This window comes from Phymastichus coffea, unplaced genomic scaffold (assembly GCF_024137745.1).
Source record: "Phymastichus coffea isolate CEN01 unplaced genomic scaffold, Cenicafe_Pcof_1.1 PCOF00011, whole genome shotgun sequence".
Taxonomy (NCBI): Eukaryota; Metazoa; Arthropoda; class Insecta; order Hymenoptera; family Eulophidae; genus Phymastichus; species Phymastichus coffea.
The window spans coordinates 6837223-6859860 of NW_026706822.1; the positions used below are offsets into that span (position 1 = coordinate 6837223).

The window sequence follows — 22638 nt, forward strand, 5'->3', positions numbered from 1 at the left end:
CTACACGGGTTGCCATGCAGCGTAACAATAAGTCGCATCGACAGTGAATGGCAGGCTGCATCGCTGCCGCGTCCCGGATATTTTCGTCTCTTTAAAAGAGGTATCGCGTTACTATGACGCATAAGAATATTGGTGACGGCACGACGATGCTAGTTGCACACGTTTCGGTGAGATATAACCTTTGAGACCCTTGAAAATAAAATTATGTACACTTACTTTTTTCTCTGTACGGCATGAATTAATTAGTTTCTTTGTTTTGATTTATGTTGATTTTTAGGAAATTTATGAAAGTTACCGTTACTCTTTGAACGTGTGTTTTTATAATCAGATATACAGCAGCTGTTGTGGCTCATTATTTCAAAGTTTTAGTATGTAAAATTTTCTATTTATGTTTAGCGATATTGCCATGAGCGCTTACAGCTAGTATGTTTACCTCCTCCAACTTGCAGTATACAGCGAATAATGTCACGAGTAAACACGTTTTTGGTTTTCATACCACAGGTTGTGACTATTGCTAAATAAATAAAAAAACTGCATAAATAATTATTATTTTCATGAAATATTCTATTCGTTATGATTATATATTCAATTTTTTTAAATATACTAAAAATATTTAATAGCTGATGAAAAAGTCGATTAATGAATCGACTCATCCATCTGAGAATGTTTTTCTAGTGGAAAAAAATGAGAAAATTTTCTTTGCGAAATTTTATCAACTATTATCTGGCGACTTATTCAAGTCATCTGTGGAATAAAGACATACGTAGTTATTACATACAAATTAAAAAGTACATATAAGAATTACTAGATAACCTGCACTATAATTAACAAAGAGTACGTAGAAAAGGAAAAAACTCTTATATTTCAAATGCGTTCAAGTCGAAATTTAACTTATCTATGTAGTTTCTCGGTATTGTATTGAATTACTGCACGCGCTGGGTAATAAAATAAAAATAATATAAAGTTACTCAATGGTCATAAGAGTGAACAAGTGTTTGCTACATACTATGTATTACGATGCTGGTAGGAGGCGGGTACGGGAGAGAAGAAAAGATATATTTTTAAAACTGAAACTATAAATTGATAAAACAAGACAATTTTGATAGAGACTTTTATAATAGACACTAAGGTTTTGAACATTTGTTTGCTTAAATTTTTTTCAACTGAAAGTAGTTTGATATAAACAGATTTTCTATCTTAAATGAATATTTTTCCAAAATTAGTGCCTCTTATGTTTTGTACTGACAAAATTGCTTTATCATTGATATATTAAGCTATTCTTAACTTAAAAGCTTTTTATCTGGCCTATATCATTTACTTTGCACCTCATATTTTTAAATTAAATTTATTAACAATGTCAGTAACATTGTCACTTATTTTTGGATTTATATCTAACGTGATTATTTTTCATAACGACGTTTAGATATTTCTAATAGAAAACCAACTTCTGTAATTTTCATAAAGAAATCAATATAAGATATCCAGTCGAAACTATAACACTCTAAAATTACGTCTTTTTCTTAAGTATAAAAAGTAAGAGAACCCGATAAGAGACTTCTGAAAAGGTGTTTTACCTTTTAAAAGTAAATGCTACCTCGGTCATACGCGACGCATACGAGTACATATTAACTGCAACATCAGAATTTCTAACATTTCTAAGCTATTTAGTAGTATATGGTGTGTTAAAATTTATGTATAAACTTTATTAGTGAAAAATAAAACAAACTAATACGTTTAGAATATTCCATGACATTCATTTTTTAATTATTTTCTATAGAAACGTGTAGACTACATCGCGTCAATCATATTGCAATCTTTAGTAAATATTATTTATTTTATAAATTAAATTAAAATGATTTCAGATACTATTAACGTTATAATTAATATGGTAAATATAAATAAAATCAAATCATGTAGTGTTGGTATTTGCACGAATCGATTCAGCCATTAAGTTAGGATTTCAAGAAGTTCTCACTTAATTTATTATGTAAGCAAGACTTTAGTAATATTGAATTTTTTTTATAGGTGTATTAAGAAGATAAAATACATTATTGATAAATAAGTAAAATTAAAATAAATTATGTAAAATAACATAGAAATAATGTAACGAACAAATTAACGCTGATATACATTTATTAAATAAAAAATAGCTTATTAATCGTAATATAATAAGCTTTTTAATATTTTTATCAATAGAATAATCAAACTTAATTAAATTCCGCAAGATCTGTAAATATCTGCCGAATGGATAAAAAAATATGCTAATAATAGTAAAAATAATTTTCGTAGCATTTTTTTATCTGTATGGTAGGCTTAGTCAAGTTTTTCAAAAGGATAATATAAAAAGTTTCAAATCAATACTATAAATTTTTAAACAGATAATTGATGCTTCTTGATATTAGAATCTGTGTTTAAAATAGTAAACTGCTTAGACTAAGTGTTGATATGCAAACGTAACAGTGATATATGTATATCATCTTGCTATTATAGCCTAAAGATACTATGAAGTATTATACCATATTTTGGAATCAGATTACATAATATAAGAATAAATTTCTGTATTTTTCCAAAGATAATGTTGTTTGTATAAAGTTATTCATTTGAACATTTATTTTATGATGCATGTTGTTTATTTAATAAAAGCTCGTCCCGTAAAATGATCAAACATTGCATTATTATGATTCAAGTATTTTGAAAAATATTATAACATCAAATAAATAACAAACATACCCAAAGTGATAACAAATATTTGTATAAATTTATAATTGGAATACCTTACTTCAATCAACTGTTCCGTATAGATTCCATTGTATGTATATTCAATGCAAAAGTATAAAAAAATAAACAAGAAATTGAAAAGAAAGAACATATTAGGAAATGACTTAATACTTACCATGATCAATAAAAGATATAGAGAATCAAGTAAAAAATTAAATTGAAAATTGTAATTTTGTTCTATGTTATATGCTTATGGTTGAAAAGGATTAGTATTATACACAAGGATTACATACAAGAGCGCATGTTGTACAAATTGACAAAAGTTATAGTAAACTTATCTACTAAGAACTTAATGTAAGAACAAAATTCTTCAGTAATAATGTCACAAGAAATATGAGAGTATGAACGTTAAAATCAGAGATTTTTAACGTAACATGCGAATTAGCGAGCGGGTAATGGAGTAGAGGGTAAGCAATATGCATCAATATGGCGTATTTATGCTACGCAATTTTCATTCTTTCGTTTTATATGTGCCTATGTATGTGTTTGCTTACGTATACATATTTGTATAACAAAAAAGTAAAGAATATTTCTTGTTTTTTTTGTGTGTTAAGTTATATAGCAATAATACATGAATGCACTCATTGTATCTGTTGAACAGGATAGAGTGACAAGCTTGAGCCTAGCGTTGAGCTAGGCAGCAAAATGAATATATTCGTACCCAAATAGCATATGCATCATGATGTGCTCTGCGGTAGGGCACATTTCAGGAAGAGAAGAAAAAAGATGGAAAGAGACAGAAAAAAAGAGAGATAGTCTAAGCTATAGGTAGGCGTGTCTTGGACCGCCGGGTATGCCAGGCTCTTTAGAGCGTTGTGCCACGATAGAGTAGCTAAAAGGGTCCCTATTGGCTTGACGTTTGAGCACATGATGGGCCTTTTATACAAGACCGCCGGTGGGATCAAAAAGGCCGCCGTTCTTCAATACTATGGTGGGGCTTTGGAGGTCGCACTCGACCGGCCCCTGTACAGCCCAAGTGCTACTACTATTGCGCTACCAAACACAGGCATCAAGAGTAGGGATGCTTGTACGTCCTACTCTTGCTTTTAGTAGGCGCGGTTTCAACTCTCATCGTCCGCCCAAGAGCACTGAGCTAACAGTCTTACCGCTTCAGCAGCTTAAACAAGTTGCTTGGAAATGAGATATACTTCTCTAGCTAACGTTAACCCATTTTGCTTTATGCACTTCATTTGATTCACGTTTGTTTGAAATATGATAATATATATAATAAAATAATGATATAATTAAAACCACAGTCTTACTATGCAAAGTTGTATGATGTATCGTAATAGCAATAACTGCATAGCGTTCAAATATCATCAATGCACAGTGATAAGTATGTGGATGTGTATTAGTATATAAACTGAAGTATAACAACATTATTAGTACTGTAAAGCGGCAGGAAATTTATCGTAATTTGAGAGTGAGATGACGATTACCTCGCTTAACTCAAATTATTCGATGATGCGACCTTGTTTTCCTGCGTATCCTTTCCAAGGTAAGATTTTAAAAACTAAAAAGATATTTTAATTTTTAAGCTGACTATATTTCTTTGTTATTATGATTTTTTCACATTCTTATGAGTGATTTGTTCTACATAACGGAAATGTATGATTTTTTATCAAACTAAAGTAGTTTTGCTTTCCAATGATATACGATTCTACCTGCTGCAGAATCTGTAGAAAGTATATTATGAATGGCACTCATAAATCACATGTTATAGGCTACTTTCCTGTTTCTAAATTGTTGAACATCAGGAATTAGTGTCTTAACAGTTTTATTTTATATTTCTAAATACAAAATGAAATATAGATTGAATCTTATGCGCGTTTTAGAAAGGCTAGTATTGTCACGTATATTTTTGTAGGAAAAAACATGTATATATTATATTTTTAAAAAAAGATGTCTGCGTGTATATGTATATATATATATATATATATATATATAGGTTTTTCTATTAATATATTTAAGTCTGCTTCTTCTGTTTCAGACTTCCTTTTCATCTCAATTTTGACAATTCTCTCTCTCTCTCTCTCTCTCTCTCTCTCTCTCTCTCTCTCTCTCTCTCTCTCTCTCTATTCCTCTTTCACTTCCTCTCTTCTTTTCTTTTACCTTTCAGCATCCAACTGAGACATCGTAAACTTACTTGATTTATAACTACCCTGCAGTTCGTCTAGTAAGCCTATTAAAATTTAAATATCGGTGATACAAATAATCCTGTTTAGTATAGATATACAGCGGAAAAATTTTTAAATACTATTAATATCTTATTCAGTTTTTCACAGACATTTGATGTTATGTGTTATAATTTAATAGATCGATATTATGTTTGTTTGTTTCTTTATTCGTATGGGTATGCGTGCGTGTGCATGCGTATGCGTTTGTGTATACATATAAAGCAAATAACAATTCAAATTTGAATTTTGTTTGAATTTTCTTTACTTAATAAAAATGTAGACATCAACTAATTCAGCAAAAAATTCTACTAAGCTTTTAACAAAAGAAAATTTTTTTCATATAATTATTTCTATTAGCTTTTATGTGGAGAAATTGATTATATCAGATTTAATTGAATTATATGATAAGCATTTTTTCCTACTAAATTATCACATGAAAAGTGATCATTTTAAGGGTATAGAATTTCAATTTCAGTTTTTATTGCCATTCGGTGATCTTTATCACAATAAAAAAAGCGAATAAGAACAATTTTATTACGAAATCTACACTGAATGATTCATGCATTTAGTTCTAGAGCATAATTCATTTACACGCGCACTATATTTATGATGTTCCAAAAATTAATTTTTATTTCAATATCGTGATTACCATCACAATTTTTTTCGTAGAATATTATTAATTTGATTTACTCATTGGTTAGTTTTTCTTAAATAATTATATTCTTAAAAGTTAATTAACAACGCTGTTTTGTTAAACTATTTTATAAATGCTATAGTTTATGTTGATTGTATTCTTTGTTTTGTGAAAAGTATACAAACAAATAAATTAAGAATGTAAAATAACATTTCTTAAAATTCTTTGTATTTTATCTGATGAAGAATTATTATTGGTATGAAATTGAATTAGTCTATTAACATGTATACTAATGTGGAACATGTATTAATGTGGAATTGTATTAAAAAATTTATTTAGAAAATGGTTACAATTGATTACGTAGATTTGCAAAATAAGGGTTTGTAATTGCTCTTCGCCGACTAGGGTCATTTCTGAAGTAATTTTTTACGTAGAATTAGAATTTTTCATCGCGTTAGATTTTATAGATATCCTAATCGAAAGAGGCGGAAAAGGTCTTTGTTGGTATATTTGAGGTTGGTTCTATAACATTGGAAAAAAAATGTTTTATTTTTATAAACAGAGAGAACTCTCTGAAATGCCAACTTTTGCCCTTCAAAATTCATTGTTCAGATTTGAATTATCTTTTTTTCTTCATAGAGATATCGTTGATTGAAATCAAGTATTTTAGCAGTTTCGAAATAGATAATTTCCCGAATACGCATATATAGTATATACGAAAATATTTAACTTCAAACAACGATATCTCGATGGATAAAAACGGTATCTTAAATCTGAACAATGGATTTTGAAGGGTAATAGTTGGCTTTTCAGTCAGTACTTTCCATTTATAAAGAAAAATAATTTTTTCTACGATGTTACAGGACCTCCAATATACCAAAAAAACCACCTTTTTCGCCTTTTTAAATTAGAATCTAAAAAATCTGATGTGATGGATAAATTTTAACTTCGGATTCAAATTCTACGCAAAACATTACTTCGGGTTGGTCAAGCACAAAATCATGCAGATCTGTGTTATTATAATTTGATATAAGCGTTAATAGTTCGAATTGCCGACGAGTTGAAATATCATTACAATTAGTTTATTAAAATATTTATTGCTTATTGAAATAAAGATAAATTTCATTCCTGTGAATTGAGAGATCCATATAAATAGCAAATAACTTGTTCATTTGACCAACAACATTCTATATTTCATTAGCTAAAGTTTGCTGAACTTAGTAGTTAAAATTAATTTTGATGTATTTTTATGTCAATAAATCCACGAAACTTTTTTGATTTATTATTTGTTTAATAAAACTTAATTTTTAATTAAAAATACCTTATTAAAAATATTGATGAATCATTCCCAAGTAAATTACAAATTAAATAGTTTACGCAAAAAATCTGGAAAATTTTTCATGAAATATCTTGCTAAAAATGATGTTTTTGATTGAAAAATTTGTCAAGCGTTGAAAAACTACTATTCATGCGAGAGATCATCTCGATACAGAATTCACTTAACTAATTATATGTCTGGTTACATTAGTCAAAAATTAATGTTTAAATAGTAGTGAGTTTAATAGAACTCACTAAAAATAGAAAAAAAACTGTATATTCATTAGAGTCTATAGGATCAGGAAGTTTTAATGATCATTTAAGATGTTAAGTGAATCAGACGATAATAATTATGCATAAAATATGAACGTATTGACTTTTGTTCAAAATTTAACGTAACGATTATCATGATTGCTTTTACTGATACAAGCGTTGTATTGTTTTCATTATTGTTTGCATCACTGAGACATCTTTAAACAATTCTCTAAAATATTAGCTCTTCGCGATGACGTAGGTTCATTGACGAATTTTTATGAATTGATTTAATTAATAATACTGATCTAAAAATAATAACCGTCTGATACCTCGATAGAGAAATTAATTGAACTTTGCTCTATGCGTATGAGTTCTATGTTTAGCTTTAAATAAACAAAGTAAGCAATAAAAGATATAAATTGATAGATTATTACGATAAAATATTGTACAGCGATTTCGGTTTTATTAAGTTACGTAAAATATTAGAAAATTGTTTTGTAAAGGCACTAATTACAATCGTGAACGTTCTATACCAAAGTATATTAGTTACGTCGTGAAGGATATGACCATAGAAAACTATTATGTTCTTAGAACTTATAATACGTTTTCTATCGTGTTATTCAAACTTTTAAATGATAATTTTTTTACACAGAACTTGGGATAATAACAACTTAAAACTTCATCGATAACATTTTCAAATCATGAATATCAACGTAACTCTATATTTATTTGCCAATAAATAATATCGACGGCTCATATCAAATCAAGGAAATGTTTAATGCATCTTAAATCTTCGAATTTTCACTTTTGCTAATACAAATTTTGACCTATAGTCGAGCGTTAAAATGAATGTAAAAAAAGATGAGCGCACGAAGAGCAATAAATATTACTAGTTAATAAATATGTACAAACTGTTATACTCGATTAATTTTAACTTTTTATTGAAAAATATGATTTTTTATTCATTTATTTAGATACGAGGATGGATAAGGTTAATAATAATTGATGAAATATGCATTAAAATGATTAAAAAATTATTCATTGTATAGCGGTGTCTCATCGACATAGTGTTGTAAATTTTATTATTTTTTCTCAATACATAGTTTGTGACAATAATAAAGGTCATCCGCCCTAGGCCATGATTTGAAATAACGTAGATGACTGTGACATTGTATGGAAACTGCAAAATATCGGATTATAGCGAATTTTCTCGAGATGTAAACTTAATGCCCGCGCTCTAACTCTCATACGACTTTAATGACCGAACAACACTTAACAGTTCGACGCAGTATTGAAAAGACTACTAAGAAAGGACAACTGTCTGAAAATTTATTACAATGCAACAAATTTTCAGTTTTTAAAAATAATTTGGTAAATATATCATAGAATAAACATTTTATTTTATTTTATAATTGATAGTGCTTAGTAGGTAAGAGTTCAAGCTTCTGTGCAAGATATCGTAGGTTTGAGCTTCGAGCATATGATAATTTTTATAATTTGGAAATTTTCATTTCCTTACACTGCTCGCAAAGTGATGACTGTGCGCCATTCTAGTAAGAGGCTAAGAATTTCATGGACAGTCTGAAAATAAAATACATCGCGTGTGCACAACGTACTTTACTTTTAGATAGTCAATGCGACTATATGTCGCCTGCTAAGGACGTTGCATTACTCTTTATGAGCATATGTGGAAAAATCATCTATGTATCACGTGAGTACAGTAAGCAGAACACGTACTGTGTCATGTTTCATTTCCATTGCCCACAGTGCTCCCTTGGTGCATAATTTACTATATGTCTGTTACGTGTAAAAACTTCTTTCTCATCATTCCAAAATTGGTAGGGAAGATAAGTCTACATGCTAATGATTATAGGGAATCAAGACTACTACATACAGATAATATATAATAACAATGTCACAGTGCCGTATCGTTATTGCGCATGTAAAAACGAATTTCGAATATAGTTCTATATTGGATCTTTCTATCTTTCAAAGATATGTACAAGCGCTTACCTTATTTGAAAATTGTTATACGGTATTTAATAATTATCTAAAGAGAGTGTTTTTTGTTACAATTAATTTTGACCATATATTATACTGATAATTTCGTGATAAAAAGAAAATGAGGTTTTTTTACTTTTTATATTTATGTCATAAAAGTACCTTGGCAGCGCTCTAAATGAATGTATTTCTTGAAATAACAGTAACATATTTAAAAATTTTTTATACTGCATTATTATTGAACTTAGAACCACAATAACTTATTATATTTGTTAAATGTAAATGGAAATTGACGAAATCTGTTCGTAATCGATCTTTTTTTTTGAATATTATATGTAACGTATCTCACTTCCTCCTCACACACTTTTCAAGAAAGGTAAAACTGTCATGCGAGTAAGATTCAGAGACTGTTTCCAAATTAATTTTTATAACATAATCAACGGTAAGCAAGTGCATATGGTTGTTTCATTATATAAGCGTCAATATCGTTCTTTATCCAATATATCACTTAAAAATACAATAAGTAAACAAAACTGAAGGGGAAAATAGTACTTCATAGTTAGTTAAAACCTAATTACAAGCAATATTGAAAGTAAATAAGCAGTTTATGTTAAAAAAAAGTACGTTAAAGCAACTAAAAATGTAACTTCGTCGATTTCTTTTAGTTGATTACAAAAAATTAAAGTATGTTTCTTGATCATTCCAATATTTATTCCAAAGCTAATAACTGAAACTTTACATTTGGTATAAGTTAATTAATCCTCCGTGCAATTTGGTTAAAGTCAAGCCTATATTGTCAGAATGTAACATTAAATTTCGTTTCGCCGTGTAACTATTTTGTCGACGGAGTTATGAAAAATATTTATTTCTTAAAAAAAAATTAGGTTTAAATAAATTTTTTATTTTTGTTTCGGGGTCAAAAGTTTCTGTTTATTTAGTACTTTCAATTTAAACACTAATGTATTAGGAATTTAAACGCATATATTGATAAAAATATCAAATATTTAAAAAAACGCGTATTTTAAATATATATAAGGTGAGTTGGGGGAATATGCCAATGCGGAAAATATGCCACTTTGCGATATCTCCTATAATTATAAGTAGATCTGGATATAAGCAAGATTGAGGTTTATTATGAACAGCTGACCATACCGCGTAAATACTACAGTATACCGACGTAGTTTTCAGTTGCTTTCCAGACACAGTTTTATAAACTTGGAGATAATGTAAAATTTTCTGCTACTTTAAGGTTTATTTTCATCCATAGTTATACGTTTTTCTCAATACGAGTTTTTGTAAAATTGATAAAATTTCATAATGGCACAGGTTTTAAAAAATAACAAGTAAGATTTTTTTTTTATTTTAAGATTTTTTAGCGCATTCGGGTTAAAATGCCACAAAATGAGTTGGAGTAATATGTCAGTGGCATTTTGCTCCGAAATCGAAAAAATAATTTTATAATAAATTCATCGCTATATAAGTACGTGTTTTATTTACGATATATATGTATGTGTTTGTTCACGCGTAGGATTGAATTTAATGTAACTTATGACTCACGTGTTTACATACAATCAAACGATACGCTATTATATGCATGAATTTATTACAAAGGAGAAAAAAAGTAGTAGTTAATAAAAATTATATGTGTTATATTGTAATAATATTCAATTACGAGTTATTTTTTGTATTTATATAAAATTAAGTTCTTTTTTTAGTAAGCGGCATATTACCCCTACATGTGGGGAATATGCCACTTTCAACTCGTACTAATTTATTGTTATTAATAAATAAATGAATAAATATTTAGCCATATGTTTCTATGCATACAATACATAAAAGTAATGTTTATTAAATCCACATATTAAAGTTTAATTAAATTTATTTATGTACATTTTAGATCGATTTTTTCCTTAACTGTGGCGTATTCCCCCGACTCACCTTAACTCCGTCGACACATATTTTTTACAAAAGCAATAATTTATTAACTTAAGTTAATGGTTATAAAATTTGTAGAAAGTTATGTTTATTATTATAAAACTGCGAGATAATATTTATTTTATTTTAAAAGGAAATTTTTACTGGTTTTTTAAATGAAGTTGTAACTTTATCGACAGTGTAATTTATTGAAAACATAAAAAACCATAATTTTTTTAATTACAGTATTAATTATAAAGTTGTAAGTGAAAAGAATCTTATTCTTAATTTTATAAATAATTTTATTTTGAATAAAATATTTTTGTAAATCTGAAAAACAATATGTTCCTTTAGTAACAAAAAAAAAATTTTCAACTATGACGCGCTTTTTAAACTTAATAAGAACTAGAAATCATCAGCGTGCTTCACGCGCCGTTAATTTATCAAGATCACAATAATAAATCAAATGTTAATGTAATAATTCAAACATCTAAGAAATTATTATAGTATTATCGCCGTTATATTATTTCATCGATAAAAAATATTAGTATGTAAATTTTTCAACAAACTTACCTCGTTCGGAGACGTTAGTAATAATTACTTAAAATTTTCTTATTAAGTGATTTAGTTGGATTGGATATAATGAGTAGAAATTAACACGGCACACTGATTAAGCCAACTAAGACTACTCGATATGCATGTCGATTGTGACGAATCACATACACATTTGCACACATGCATACACAGTGATGTCACATAAAAACACCACGTGACTATCATATAGCCAATCAAAACACAAATAAAATGACTTCACTTTATCATATATCTCCTTTTATAAGAAGGAATGGATGGCCGATTTACTTTTTGGAACGAATGAATTTCTCTGATACGTTGTTTTATGAAGTTCGAAATTGGCATGTTTTAGCCATAATTATTTGATATAAATTTCTACTATATGCACTTGCTTGCCGTTCATTATGTTTTAAAAATTGTTTTGAAAAGAGTATTTCAAGCCTGCTCGCATGTCAGTTTTATCTTTCTTGAAAGGTGTATACGGGACATGAGAGATTTTCCTTACGGTACAAGGATCATAAACACTCATATCATATATAGTTTATCTGATTTCTGTGGAACAAGCAGATGATTAGTTTGAGTATATTTGTAGTTATATACGAGGGTGGTCCGATAAGTACTTAGCCTCACCGCCCGATAGCGCCAATCTCGCAAAAGAAATATTCTATCACGTAGTACAACCTTCTCGATGGTTACTGTCAAGATTTCAGCCGGATTGGAGTTGTAGTTTATTTTTGAGAGCGTGTGAAAGCAAGTGTGTCCGTTGATTTTTGAAAAATGGATAAAGAGCAGTATCGGTCGGTGATTCGATTCTTGTTTTTGGAAGGGAAATCGCGCAGCGAAATCAAAAAGCGCTTGGATGCTGTGTACGGTGACTCTTCTCCTTCGATGGCGATCGTCAAAAATTGGTTTAACGAGTTTCAACGTGGTAACACGTCGATTTTTGAAGAGCCACGTTCAGGTGTTCCGAAAACGGCTACCACGGAGGATAACGTGACAAAATTTCACCATCTCGTATTCGTAGATCGACGATTGAAGGTGCGCGAGATAGCTAAGATCGTAGGCATCTCAAAATACCGCGTGGGTCATGTCCTGCATGAAATTTTGGGCATGAAAAAGCTGTCGGCGCGATGGGTACCGCGTTTGCTCACTCCGGACAACAAGCGCAACCGTGAGACAACTTCAGAGCAATGTCTGACGCTGTTTAAGCGCAATCCGAAGGAGTTTCTGCGTCGTTTCGTGACAGTCGACGAAACATGGATCCACTGGTATACACCAGAGACCAAGGAACAGTCGAAACAGTAGACTTTACCCGGCGAAAGTGCTCCGAAGAAGGCGAAGACTGCCCCATCGGCCGGAAAGGTGATGGCCACCGTTTTCTGGGATTCACAAGGTGTGATCTACATTGACTACCTGGAGAGGGGCAAAACGGTCACAGGGCTGTACTAAGCCGAATTATTGGGCTGATTCGACGTCGAATTGCAGAAAAAACGGCCCCATTTGGCGAAGAAAAAAGTGCTCTTCCACCATGACAACGCACCGGCTCACACCTCCGCCGTCGCCATGGCCAAATTGGTCGAATTAGGCTATGAACTGCTGCCCCATCCACCGTATTCTCCAAATTTAGCCCCGTGCGACTTCTTTTTGTTTCCAAACTTGAAAAGTCACTCGCCGGGCAGGAATTTGAGTCGAATGAGGAGGTAATCGCTGCCACGGAAGCCTACTTTTCAGACCTCGAAGAAACGTATTTTTCAGACGGGTTAAAAAAGTTGGAGCATCGCTGGGCCAAGTGTATCGAACTAAAAGGAGACTATGTTGAAAAATAAAACGCCACTTTTCCAAAATTTTCGTTTTTCTTTTGTAGGCTAAGTACTTATCGGACCACCCTTGTAGAAGTGCTTTCCTCAAAAAAGATGTACCATTAGCTCTTAGGTTATACCATCCGGAAACTACAATTTTGTAATTTGTAGCTCCCAAAATTGAGAAAAACGATTTTCGTAGGCTAGTTCAGTAATTTAAATTAACTTATTACTACGCATACACGGCGAAAAATCTTCCAGCAGAAAAATATTCGATTTTAAGAAAAAAAAATTATAAGTAGCTTCTTGTATTATCTAGAAGTAACTATTTTATAATGTTTGCAAGCATGAGCTATGTTCTTCTTGAAATAAACGATAATTACCTAAACCAACAAGAGTTTTCATCACTTCCCTCTCTGTGTCTCATCGCTTCTCAGCATTGTTGAGTCCGACTACAGTCGAGAAGTAATTAAGCTATCTTACCTTACGATAAATTATTCTAATTCAAAAAAATAGCACATATACACTGCGAAAAAATAATAGTCAAATCAACTGCGCCGCGCAGTTATATATAGTCAACCTCACCAATACCATTAAATGAACTGATATCCTATTGAAATAGTAAATTTTATATTGAAACGGAATAACATTCTTTGAAAAAATAAGCACTTTAATTGATTTGTTATATTTATATTTTGAAATAATTCTCATAAGTATTATTGATTGGATCCCAAAAATCAATTCCAAACGTTGAATTAGGATTGTTGGATCAATAGAAATTCTATTGTAACAAAAGACGTTGTATCAAAACAAACTAGCATTTCTTGAATTGACAAGCATTTTAGTTGATTTGTTATATTTATGTGTTTTAAAGCAATTGACATAATATGTATAAATTGAATCTAAAAAATTCTTCATAACAACTGAATTTTGTATTAGAATCAATCAAGTATTGATGGTATTGACAATTAGTCTGCCAATTTATTTAGCTCCCTATTAGATTAAATCGAAAAATACTTCATAGGAACAAATAAGTATTCCTTTGAAAAGAAAAAGTATTTCGTTGAAACAACCGTAAACTTAAAAAGATATTTCTTCCCTTAACGGTATTCATAAAATATTGTTAATATTGTTAAACAGTACAATAATTTTTAAGGATATAATTTATAATGAGATATTAAATTATAATTTATAAATTATATATTGAATTATAATCTATAAATGTCGCTGTCAATTATTAATTTTAATTTCAATTAATAACATAAATAACTATAAGCGTTTACATCGTCGGTAAACAAATATAATCATTGCTTCTTACATCGAGCATGCGCAGCACGTAAAACTGAAACTGCACTCGCGATAACGTACCGGTTTGTTTATATTTTATAACAGTATATACGCTGGTTCGATAAGCAGCTACCATGACTGATCAGTCTATTCTATCAGACATTTTGCAAGCTATTGATTACAGTGATTTGATTGAAAAATTTGAAGGTAAGTATGTTTTTCTTCTACGTATATCGATCTATAAGATTTTCAGCATAACTTCAATTCTTTCAAGATGAGCCATTCGACGATATTACTTTGTTTTTAACCGATACGGAACGTATTACAAATCTTGTCCCAGCAGAACAGTTAAATGATTTCAGACAAAAGTTGCTCAGTTTTTTGCAGAAAAAGAAACGGTGAACCTATACTTATTCCACGTTATAAATTAAAACGTCCTTAAAATACACTTAAACTGAAGTTCAGGCATAACCTCAAAAGCATGCGAGTTACTAGGCTATACGCATACCATGTGCCAATTTATATAGCGTAAATACGTATGCACATAATTTGTATTAAATCTAATTATAATAATGGTAGAGTACAGATATCGATGACTCTTTGAATGAGGAACAAAACGATTGCAATACTGACCACATATTTTCAATAGAAAATGTAAACATAAGAGATATTCTCTTGAACACTTTTGAAAGTAAACAAATTCTTGTTTGGCAGAAAGCTAAGAATATTTTAAGACCTGGTCAGAGAAAAAGACTTGTACACTTTATCGTTGCTGGTATTATGAACATTTGTAACAGATAAATTAAAAGTTGTTATTTATGATTTAGTTGGTTGTTATAAAAATAGTAATGCCACACATTTGTTTTAGAAAATTGAATAGCAATGATTTCAAAATACTTAGTCACAAGATAGTGGAAATTTGTCCGAACGAATGTGCGCTTGTCTATTATAAACCAAGAGTGCGGAAAAATAAGTCAGATACAGGCATACAAAAAAATCCTAAAGGAAAACTATTCAATAAATATCAAAACCTCCAGAAATTAGCTATATTTGATGAACCGAAGAAAGTTCCAGAGCCACTCAATCAAGATGATGTCGACTTCATAGTGCCCGCAGATATTGAAGAAAGCATTGACTGGTTGAAAAGTCGAGAGCAACCATGGAAGGAAACTGAAAAGCACTGGAAAATCACTGCTGATTACAGGCGTAATCAAGTGGAAACAGTACTTAAAAATAAAATATCGAAGGTGTACGAAGAGTGGCCTATTTTGAAATGTCCATGTGGTTATCTTCTAATCTTAGAAGATTTTTTGCATAGAAAGTATACGGACAAGCTGAATTGCATTGATTATTTTGAATCATTTTTTTAATAAAGCATTGGAAGCAAAGGCTTTGAGGAAAGACGAAACCACAGATTTCTTAATAGGAATGCTCGAAAGACAAGATTTAAAAGACGGTAATATATAAAGATTATTTTGGTTATAGTTTACCGTTCAATTCGCAACATTATAAAAAAAAAGGTGCTTATCTTTTTACAGACGATGGAACTTTGGTCCGATTAATGCTTTTGTGTGCGATTGTACCGTTAACTGCAAGAATTCCTGTAGGAGGAAAGAAAAAATGGAAACCTTCTGCTGTAGAAAGTCTAGAAGGAATTGTTACGCGTGTTGAATTTATATATTTTTAATTATATTCGAATGTCAATAATTTTTTATATATTTGACGTTTTATTTATAATAAATTTTCATGAATTTGCCAAATATTTCAAATCATTTTTCATGTTTCGTATATTTTAGGTACACGGTGATATTGATAGAGCAAAAATTGAACGTCATCTGTATGCTAGAAGTAAGAAAATAACAGTCCAGCCATACATTATTGTCGTAGAAGGAGACTACGAAGTCGATTCCGTATACGTCTGTATAGATGATATTGTATATGCGATACCCACTCTACGAGCTGCATTAGATTTGTGTTTTAAAGCATTCCACGTACTTAACGCATGCTACACACCTCAAAGTGAACATACTCGTATATGGCTAATGCTGCAACATAGGCTGTATCAATTTCGTACGAAGTGGGACAAATCTATTATCGATGTTAACGCGATACTAAATAATATGGGATGTCTGCCCAAATTTAACTGATAGATTTTAGCTTATAAATCAAACTATATGAAACTTTAACTTAGTGATTAAACTTGTAAAACTTTTGGTTCAAAAATTATTGTTTCGAGTAAAACTGTGATTTTGATATTATTTAAAAATATTTATTATTTTATATAAATCAGCTTATTATGTTATGTTGAAATATTTCTTGGTTTAAAAAATTATACAATATGAATAGGTTTAATTGCTCACTGTGCGACTGTGAATTTTCAATTATAAAAAATGTTAACGTTCATTTAAAAATTAAACATGTTGGAAATTGCCACAGACTAAAGTGTAAAGCAAGCAAGTGCCAAAGGATATTTAGTAATGTGAATAGTTTCATTAAATATCTCCAATCACATGAATGTTCTTTTAATGAAAAGTATTCAAACGAACCGGATTTGTCATATCCGAATTCTAAAATTGTTATTAATCAAGACAGTGATGTCAATACCAATAGTTTTGAATTCAAAATGCCAGTAGATTTTCAAATTTTGAATCAGTCTAAAAATTATGTAAAATGCGCGACTCAATGTAACAGTACTGATAACAATGCGGGGAGTTTGACTAAATATTTAGATAAATATGACAATATTTCAAATGTAGTTAATATTTTTGTTAGCTATTCATATGCTATTGTGTTTCTACCTACGAAAACCCTAATGTCTATCATTTTAGCGTTTCAAAATTGTTATAACAATAATTTTATTGAAAAACTATTAATTGTGACTAGAGATAAGGGCAACGATAAAAGTATTACAAATATTCTAAATGTAATGAAAAATGTATTTCAAAACTATAGAACCACACACAGGATATTAAAAACTCTGAAAAAGTTACCTTATATTGAACTAAAAGTTATCCATGTTTTAACTTTACTACGCTCTAGACGGGTGTCTAGAGTAAAAAAACAGTACAAGCAGGTAAAAATTACAGTTGTGATGATACCGTTAAAACTAATTTTTAAAAAATTTTTAAAACTACCTAATGTTTTTTCTTTGGTTACTAATTATATTAAGGAAATGGAAGAATGTAAATGCATTTGCTCGATATATAAAAGTGAAAGATGGCTAGAATTGAAAAAAAAAATTTGGTAAGAATATTGTATTTCCGTTAACTGTGTATGGCGATGACTTTGAAGTAAACAATCCTCTTGTTTCTCATAGTAGCATAAGTAAAGAACATGCCTCATATTGTTGCATCAGTGGTGTGCCACCAGAGTATGCAAGCTTACTCAAAAATATATTTTTATTTCAGCTATCTAAATCGTCCGATAAAAAAATAACCAGTTTATCAAAAATTTATAGTCCAATGCTACAACAATTATATGATTTACGAAATAACAGCATTGAAATTATTGTTGAGAATGAAGTCTATAAGGTTTACTTTGATTTATTTAATTTTTCGGGAGACAATCTCGAACTCCACAACGTTCTTGGTTTTATCGAAAGTTTTAATGATATAAATCCTTGTAGACTTTGTTACATGAACAAACATAAATGTCAAACCGAAATTAAAGAAAATGTTAAAGATTTACGCTCCACCGAAAAGCACATTCATGATGTCGCTGAGAAAAAGAATGGTATCAAACAAGATTCAATTTTTAAGTCTACGTTATTTTGATATTTTTCGTCATGTTCCTTCGACGTTATGCATGACTTGATGGAAGGTATTTGTAGGTATGAATAGCGATAATTCTCTATCATTTGATATTTATAGAAAAACATTTCACTTATTTACAATTAAAGAAAAGGATGGAGCAGTGGCAAATAATAGTAAATCTTGGGAATTATGTATATTTATTGCCGGATTATTTAGATTTCAAAAATTAAGTAACTGATGACGTTAAAAATAATTACGTTCCAGTGTCGTGGGTTTTAAAATATGGAAATACTTATGCTCCAAATTTGATCATAGCTGATAAAACAGAAATAGCTAAATTAGTATTCTTGGAAATAATTCATATGTTTTATCATGATCTTTCTCAAGACATCGTTTTCCTTTGCAAACAAATCACAATAATTTGCTACTCCAATCATTTTTGTGCATACCAGGTAGAGCGAACTAACAAGTTTGTGCAAACATCCTTTAAAGATTCAACAAGTCGACTTTACTCTTATAATTTATATAGAATATCTAATTCACGCATGTATATTTCTTGTTCAATTAAATAAATAAAACATATATATATATAAAATTGTATGTCTATAAGGGTCTAGATCACCTTACATCCTTTATCCTATAAATTCTGATGCATAACGTGTTTGGCAAATTTCTATTGCGCGCGTAAAAATAAGACTTCAATGAAGCAACATCCTTCTCAATAATGATCTTCCTTTCTCCTGTGACTGAGATATATAAAATTAAAACCGTGATTATAAGCTAAAAAATAAGAAACAACAGCGAGCAAATCGCAAACAATTTATATTTTCAGGTAATAAAACACTCTCGTTCTCTCTCTTTCTTTTATGCAGTTGACCGCTAGAGATCTTAGTCTTTAAGTAATCCGAAAATCTAATAACCTATAGCTCACTCTTAAGCGGCAGAAAAAGTTATTAGTGTATATATATAAGACCGGTGCGACATTGATACTACAATGTTGCGAGTGAATTGTAATAGCGAATGTCGGTACTGCGATAGCGTAAAAAATGCGAGCGAAATAACACCCTTTAAATTTAAGTTAGAAAATATAAATGTATAATATATAGTTATCAAATATGTACAAAGTATCGACCTCCTCCGATCATCTATATACCAACTAATAAGCCATAAGGTATAACATCTCTATAGGAAAAAAATTTTTACTATTTCTTTGATTTATATAATAGTTGAATTAATTGAATTAGCCGTTGTTTCAATGATGGTTCATGTATTGATTGAATAAGGTAGCATTATTGTTTCAATACCAATGACTGTTTAAGTTATTTTGATTTAATAGTTGGATTAATTGAATCAGCCTTTGTTCCAACGATGATTCATTTATTGATTTATTAATGTAATATTATTGATTTAACACCATTGTTTATTTAAATAAATAGTTTAAAATATTTAAATTAACCGCCTTTGGTCTGCCATTTTAACTGCACTTGATCAATTGAATTGAACATAAAGACTATTGCCGTTATTTATCTATGCGGTACAGTTGATTTGACTAACTTTTTTTCTCAGTGTAGATATACATTAAAGTGTTATATAATCATTACAATTATTGCACATGCACTGTTATACTCCATACAATCAATCAATCACGATTAAAAACAATGACGTTTAATTAGAAATAAAAAAGCTTATTAGAGAAAGACAAAAAGTTTCTCTCGACAAATATGAAACGAAATGTGATTATTATTAAGTTAAATCAAGTTAAAAGAAATTTTGCAAAAGCATGTATGGCATCTCTGATAGAAATAAAGATTCATCTATGACGTACACGATAATGCAGAGATTAGTTCGATGATTTACCTAAAAATTAATAAAAAAATTCGATTAAATCAGTTAACTTCATACGGATGCAGGAATTTATGAACACATGGTAAGAGACGAGATTGCTTATTTACTTATCTCATTAAATTTAGGGATAGATATAAATTACAAAATAAATGTTTTCCAATGGTATAGGTTAAGGCGGAGCTGATGGCATATTTTTTTCAGATAATTCGTGATTTTCCTGTCAAATTTATCTATATTATAATTGCATATCAAACATTGTATAATTCAAATTTTACAGGAGTCTAATGTAATTTTTTTTGATTTTTTCTATGTTACAAATTAAAGAGAAGCCATATATATTTTTTTTTATAAAAATCGAATATTTTTCTGCTGGAAAATAGATTTTTTGCCGCGAATGCGCAATAATACATAAACTTAAATTGCTGAACGAAAATCGTTTTGCATGTTTTAAAATGTAATTTATTTTTAGCAATCTTTAAAAATACATAATCTGTTATACAAAAAAACATTATTATATAAGAATATAAATATTTTTAATGATTAAAAATAATTTTTTTTAACATTCTTACAGACATAAATTCGATACCAGGCCAAGGTCGGGTGAATCAATTAGGAGGTGTTTTCATCAATGGCCGACCACTTCCTAACCATATTCGGCTGAAAATTGTAGAAATGGCTGCAAACGGCGTACGGCCATGTGTAATATCAAGGTAAATATGTAGATCAAGTTTTATTATCTGACATACAAAATTTGAAATATAAATTTCGAAAAAAGATATTGATGAACAAAACAGATTAGAAATTAATGAGCAAATTGTGTAATTATTGATTTTTTGTTATGTTATTTTATTTTATCAGTACTATTCATCCAGATGTTTATTAATCTAGCATGAATAAAATCTTATATATAAGAATTAAATTCATAGTTATCTTGTTTTGTAGATCACGTAACTGTTATTAACTACATCATCGTCTTTTACACATCAAAACCTTCTATAGATGTGTTTCTGTGTTGTAGATTCTGAAAATACTTTGTATGCAAACTGGACTAGCCGTTAAAAGAGCATTTTACTTTCCGTCAATAATGTAATGAGACCAACTCCTTAGTATACTCCTTCCAATGAGCTTACCTCCATGGAAATCAGCTTAACCATCCCAGAGATATTCGCGAACACACATTAAAAGTATTGTGTCGAATGCAGAACTTTCTCCGTTTTTAAAGTCAACAAAAACAATATGTCTTCTCTTACTATTAGGAATATTAACATAATCCATTAGAAATTAAAATATCGGACGTGATGGCGAAGTTTATACAGGCAGTATAGGAAAAGTCAAATTTTTAATTATTTTTAATGAAAGTGCGACACGTTTAAGTGATAAAAGAATAATTTATTTGTGATAAAATTATAAATATTTAGAAATAACATATTTTATTAAATAATAATTTTTTTATTAAAATATTTATTCATTAAAAATTTTTTTATTAGAAATTAATTTTTTATTAAAAAATTTTTAATTTATTAAGTAAGTCATGATTAATACACAGATATACAAGATTTTGTATCATAAGCGAGCTATAGCATTTCTGAACGATTTTGGTGCACTGAATCCAAACCTGACCTCAGAATACTTCTATCATGTCAGGTTTTTGAGATGTCCTAACCTAAAAGTGCAAAAAACATTGTTTTTTGACATATTTGAAGTTCCGTAGCATCGTAAATAAATTTTTTCACAGAAAATTATTTAAAGCACCTTAAAGTACAAATTTTCCCGTTTCAAATGCCGTTGAGTTTGCCCAAAAATTTGTTCTTTTGCTAAGATATTGCATTTTGAAATACGTATATGACGCATTTCGTATCAACTCAACCATTGAGCTTGAACAAAATTGAGAACATCCAAATGAGTCGTGCGACGGCTTGAAATATTCGTCTTGAACAGTACTTTTGAAATAACTCTAGCGATTTTGAATTTTCAGAATGGCGGACCCGATATAACCGCCGAAAGTTAACCACCTACTACTCGAATTTTAACGTTTTTTGTAATAAAAATGGTATTTTGATCGCTGTTTACTTGCAAATATATACAGAGTACTTTCCTTTACTGAATTCGAATCCGTTATCAGATTTTCGAAATTCAAAATGACAGATCCAATATGGCGCCACAGGACCTGGAAAACCAAGCTAAGTCGAAGAAAAATCAATAGAATCTATTTGAAATATATATTTGAGGGCTTTTGAGGTCGCTGAACACGAATCCATTATCAGATTTTCGAAATTCAAAATGACGGATCCAATAGCCTGGAAAAC

At 29.8% G+C, this 22638-nt stretch overlaps 1 protein-coding gene across 3 annotated transcripts in view; it reads left to right on the top strand.

The window, feature by feature from the left end:
• The first annotated feature begins 3900 nt into the window (after positions 1-3900).
• Positions 3901-22638, top strand: part of LOC131672001 (protein gooseberry-neuro-like) — a 47751-nt gene continuing 29013 nt past the window's right edge. For 2 of the 3 annotated variants that reach the window (XM_058948899.1, XM_058948908.1), the window contains exons 1-2: positions 3901-4276; positions 20904-21042. In XM_058948899.1, coding sequence (XP_058804882.1) covers positions 4207-4276; positions 20904-21042 — 209 coding nt within the window. In that variant the 5' untranslated portion in view covers positions 3901-4206. Of the gene's footprint in view, positions 4277-10373; positions 10506-20903; positions 21043-22638 lie in introns of those variants that run through there. The other variant, XM_058948915.1, reaches the window with a different exon arrangement.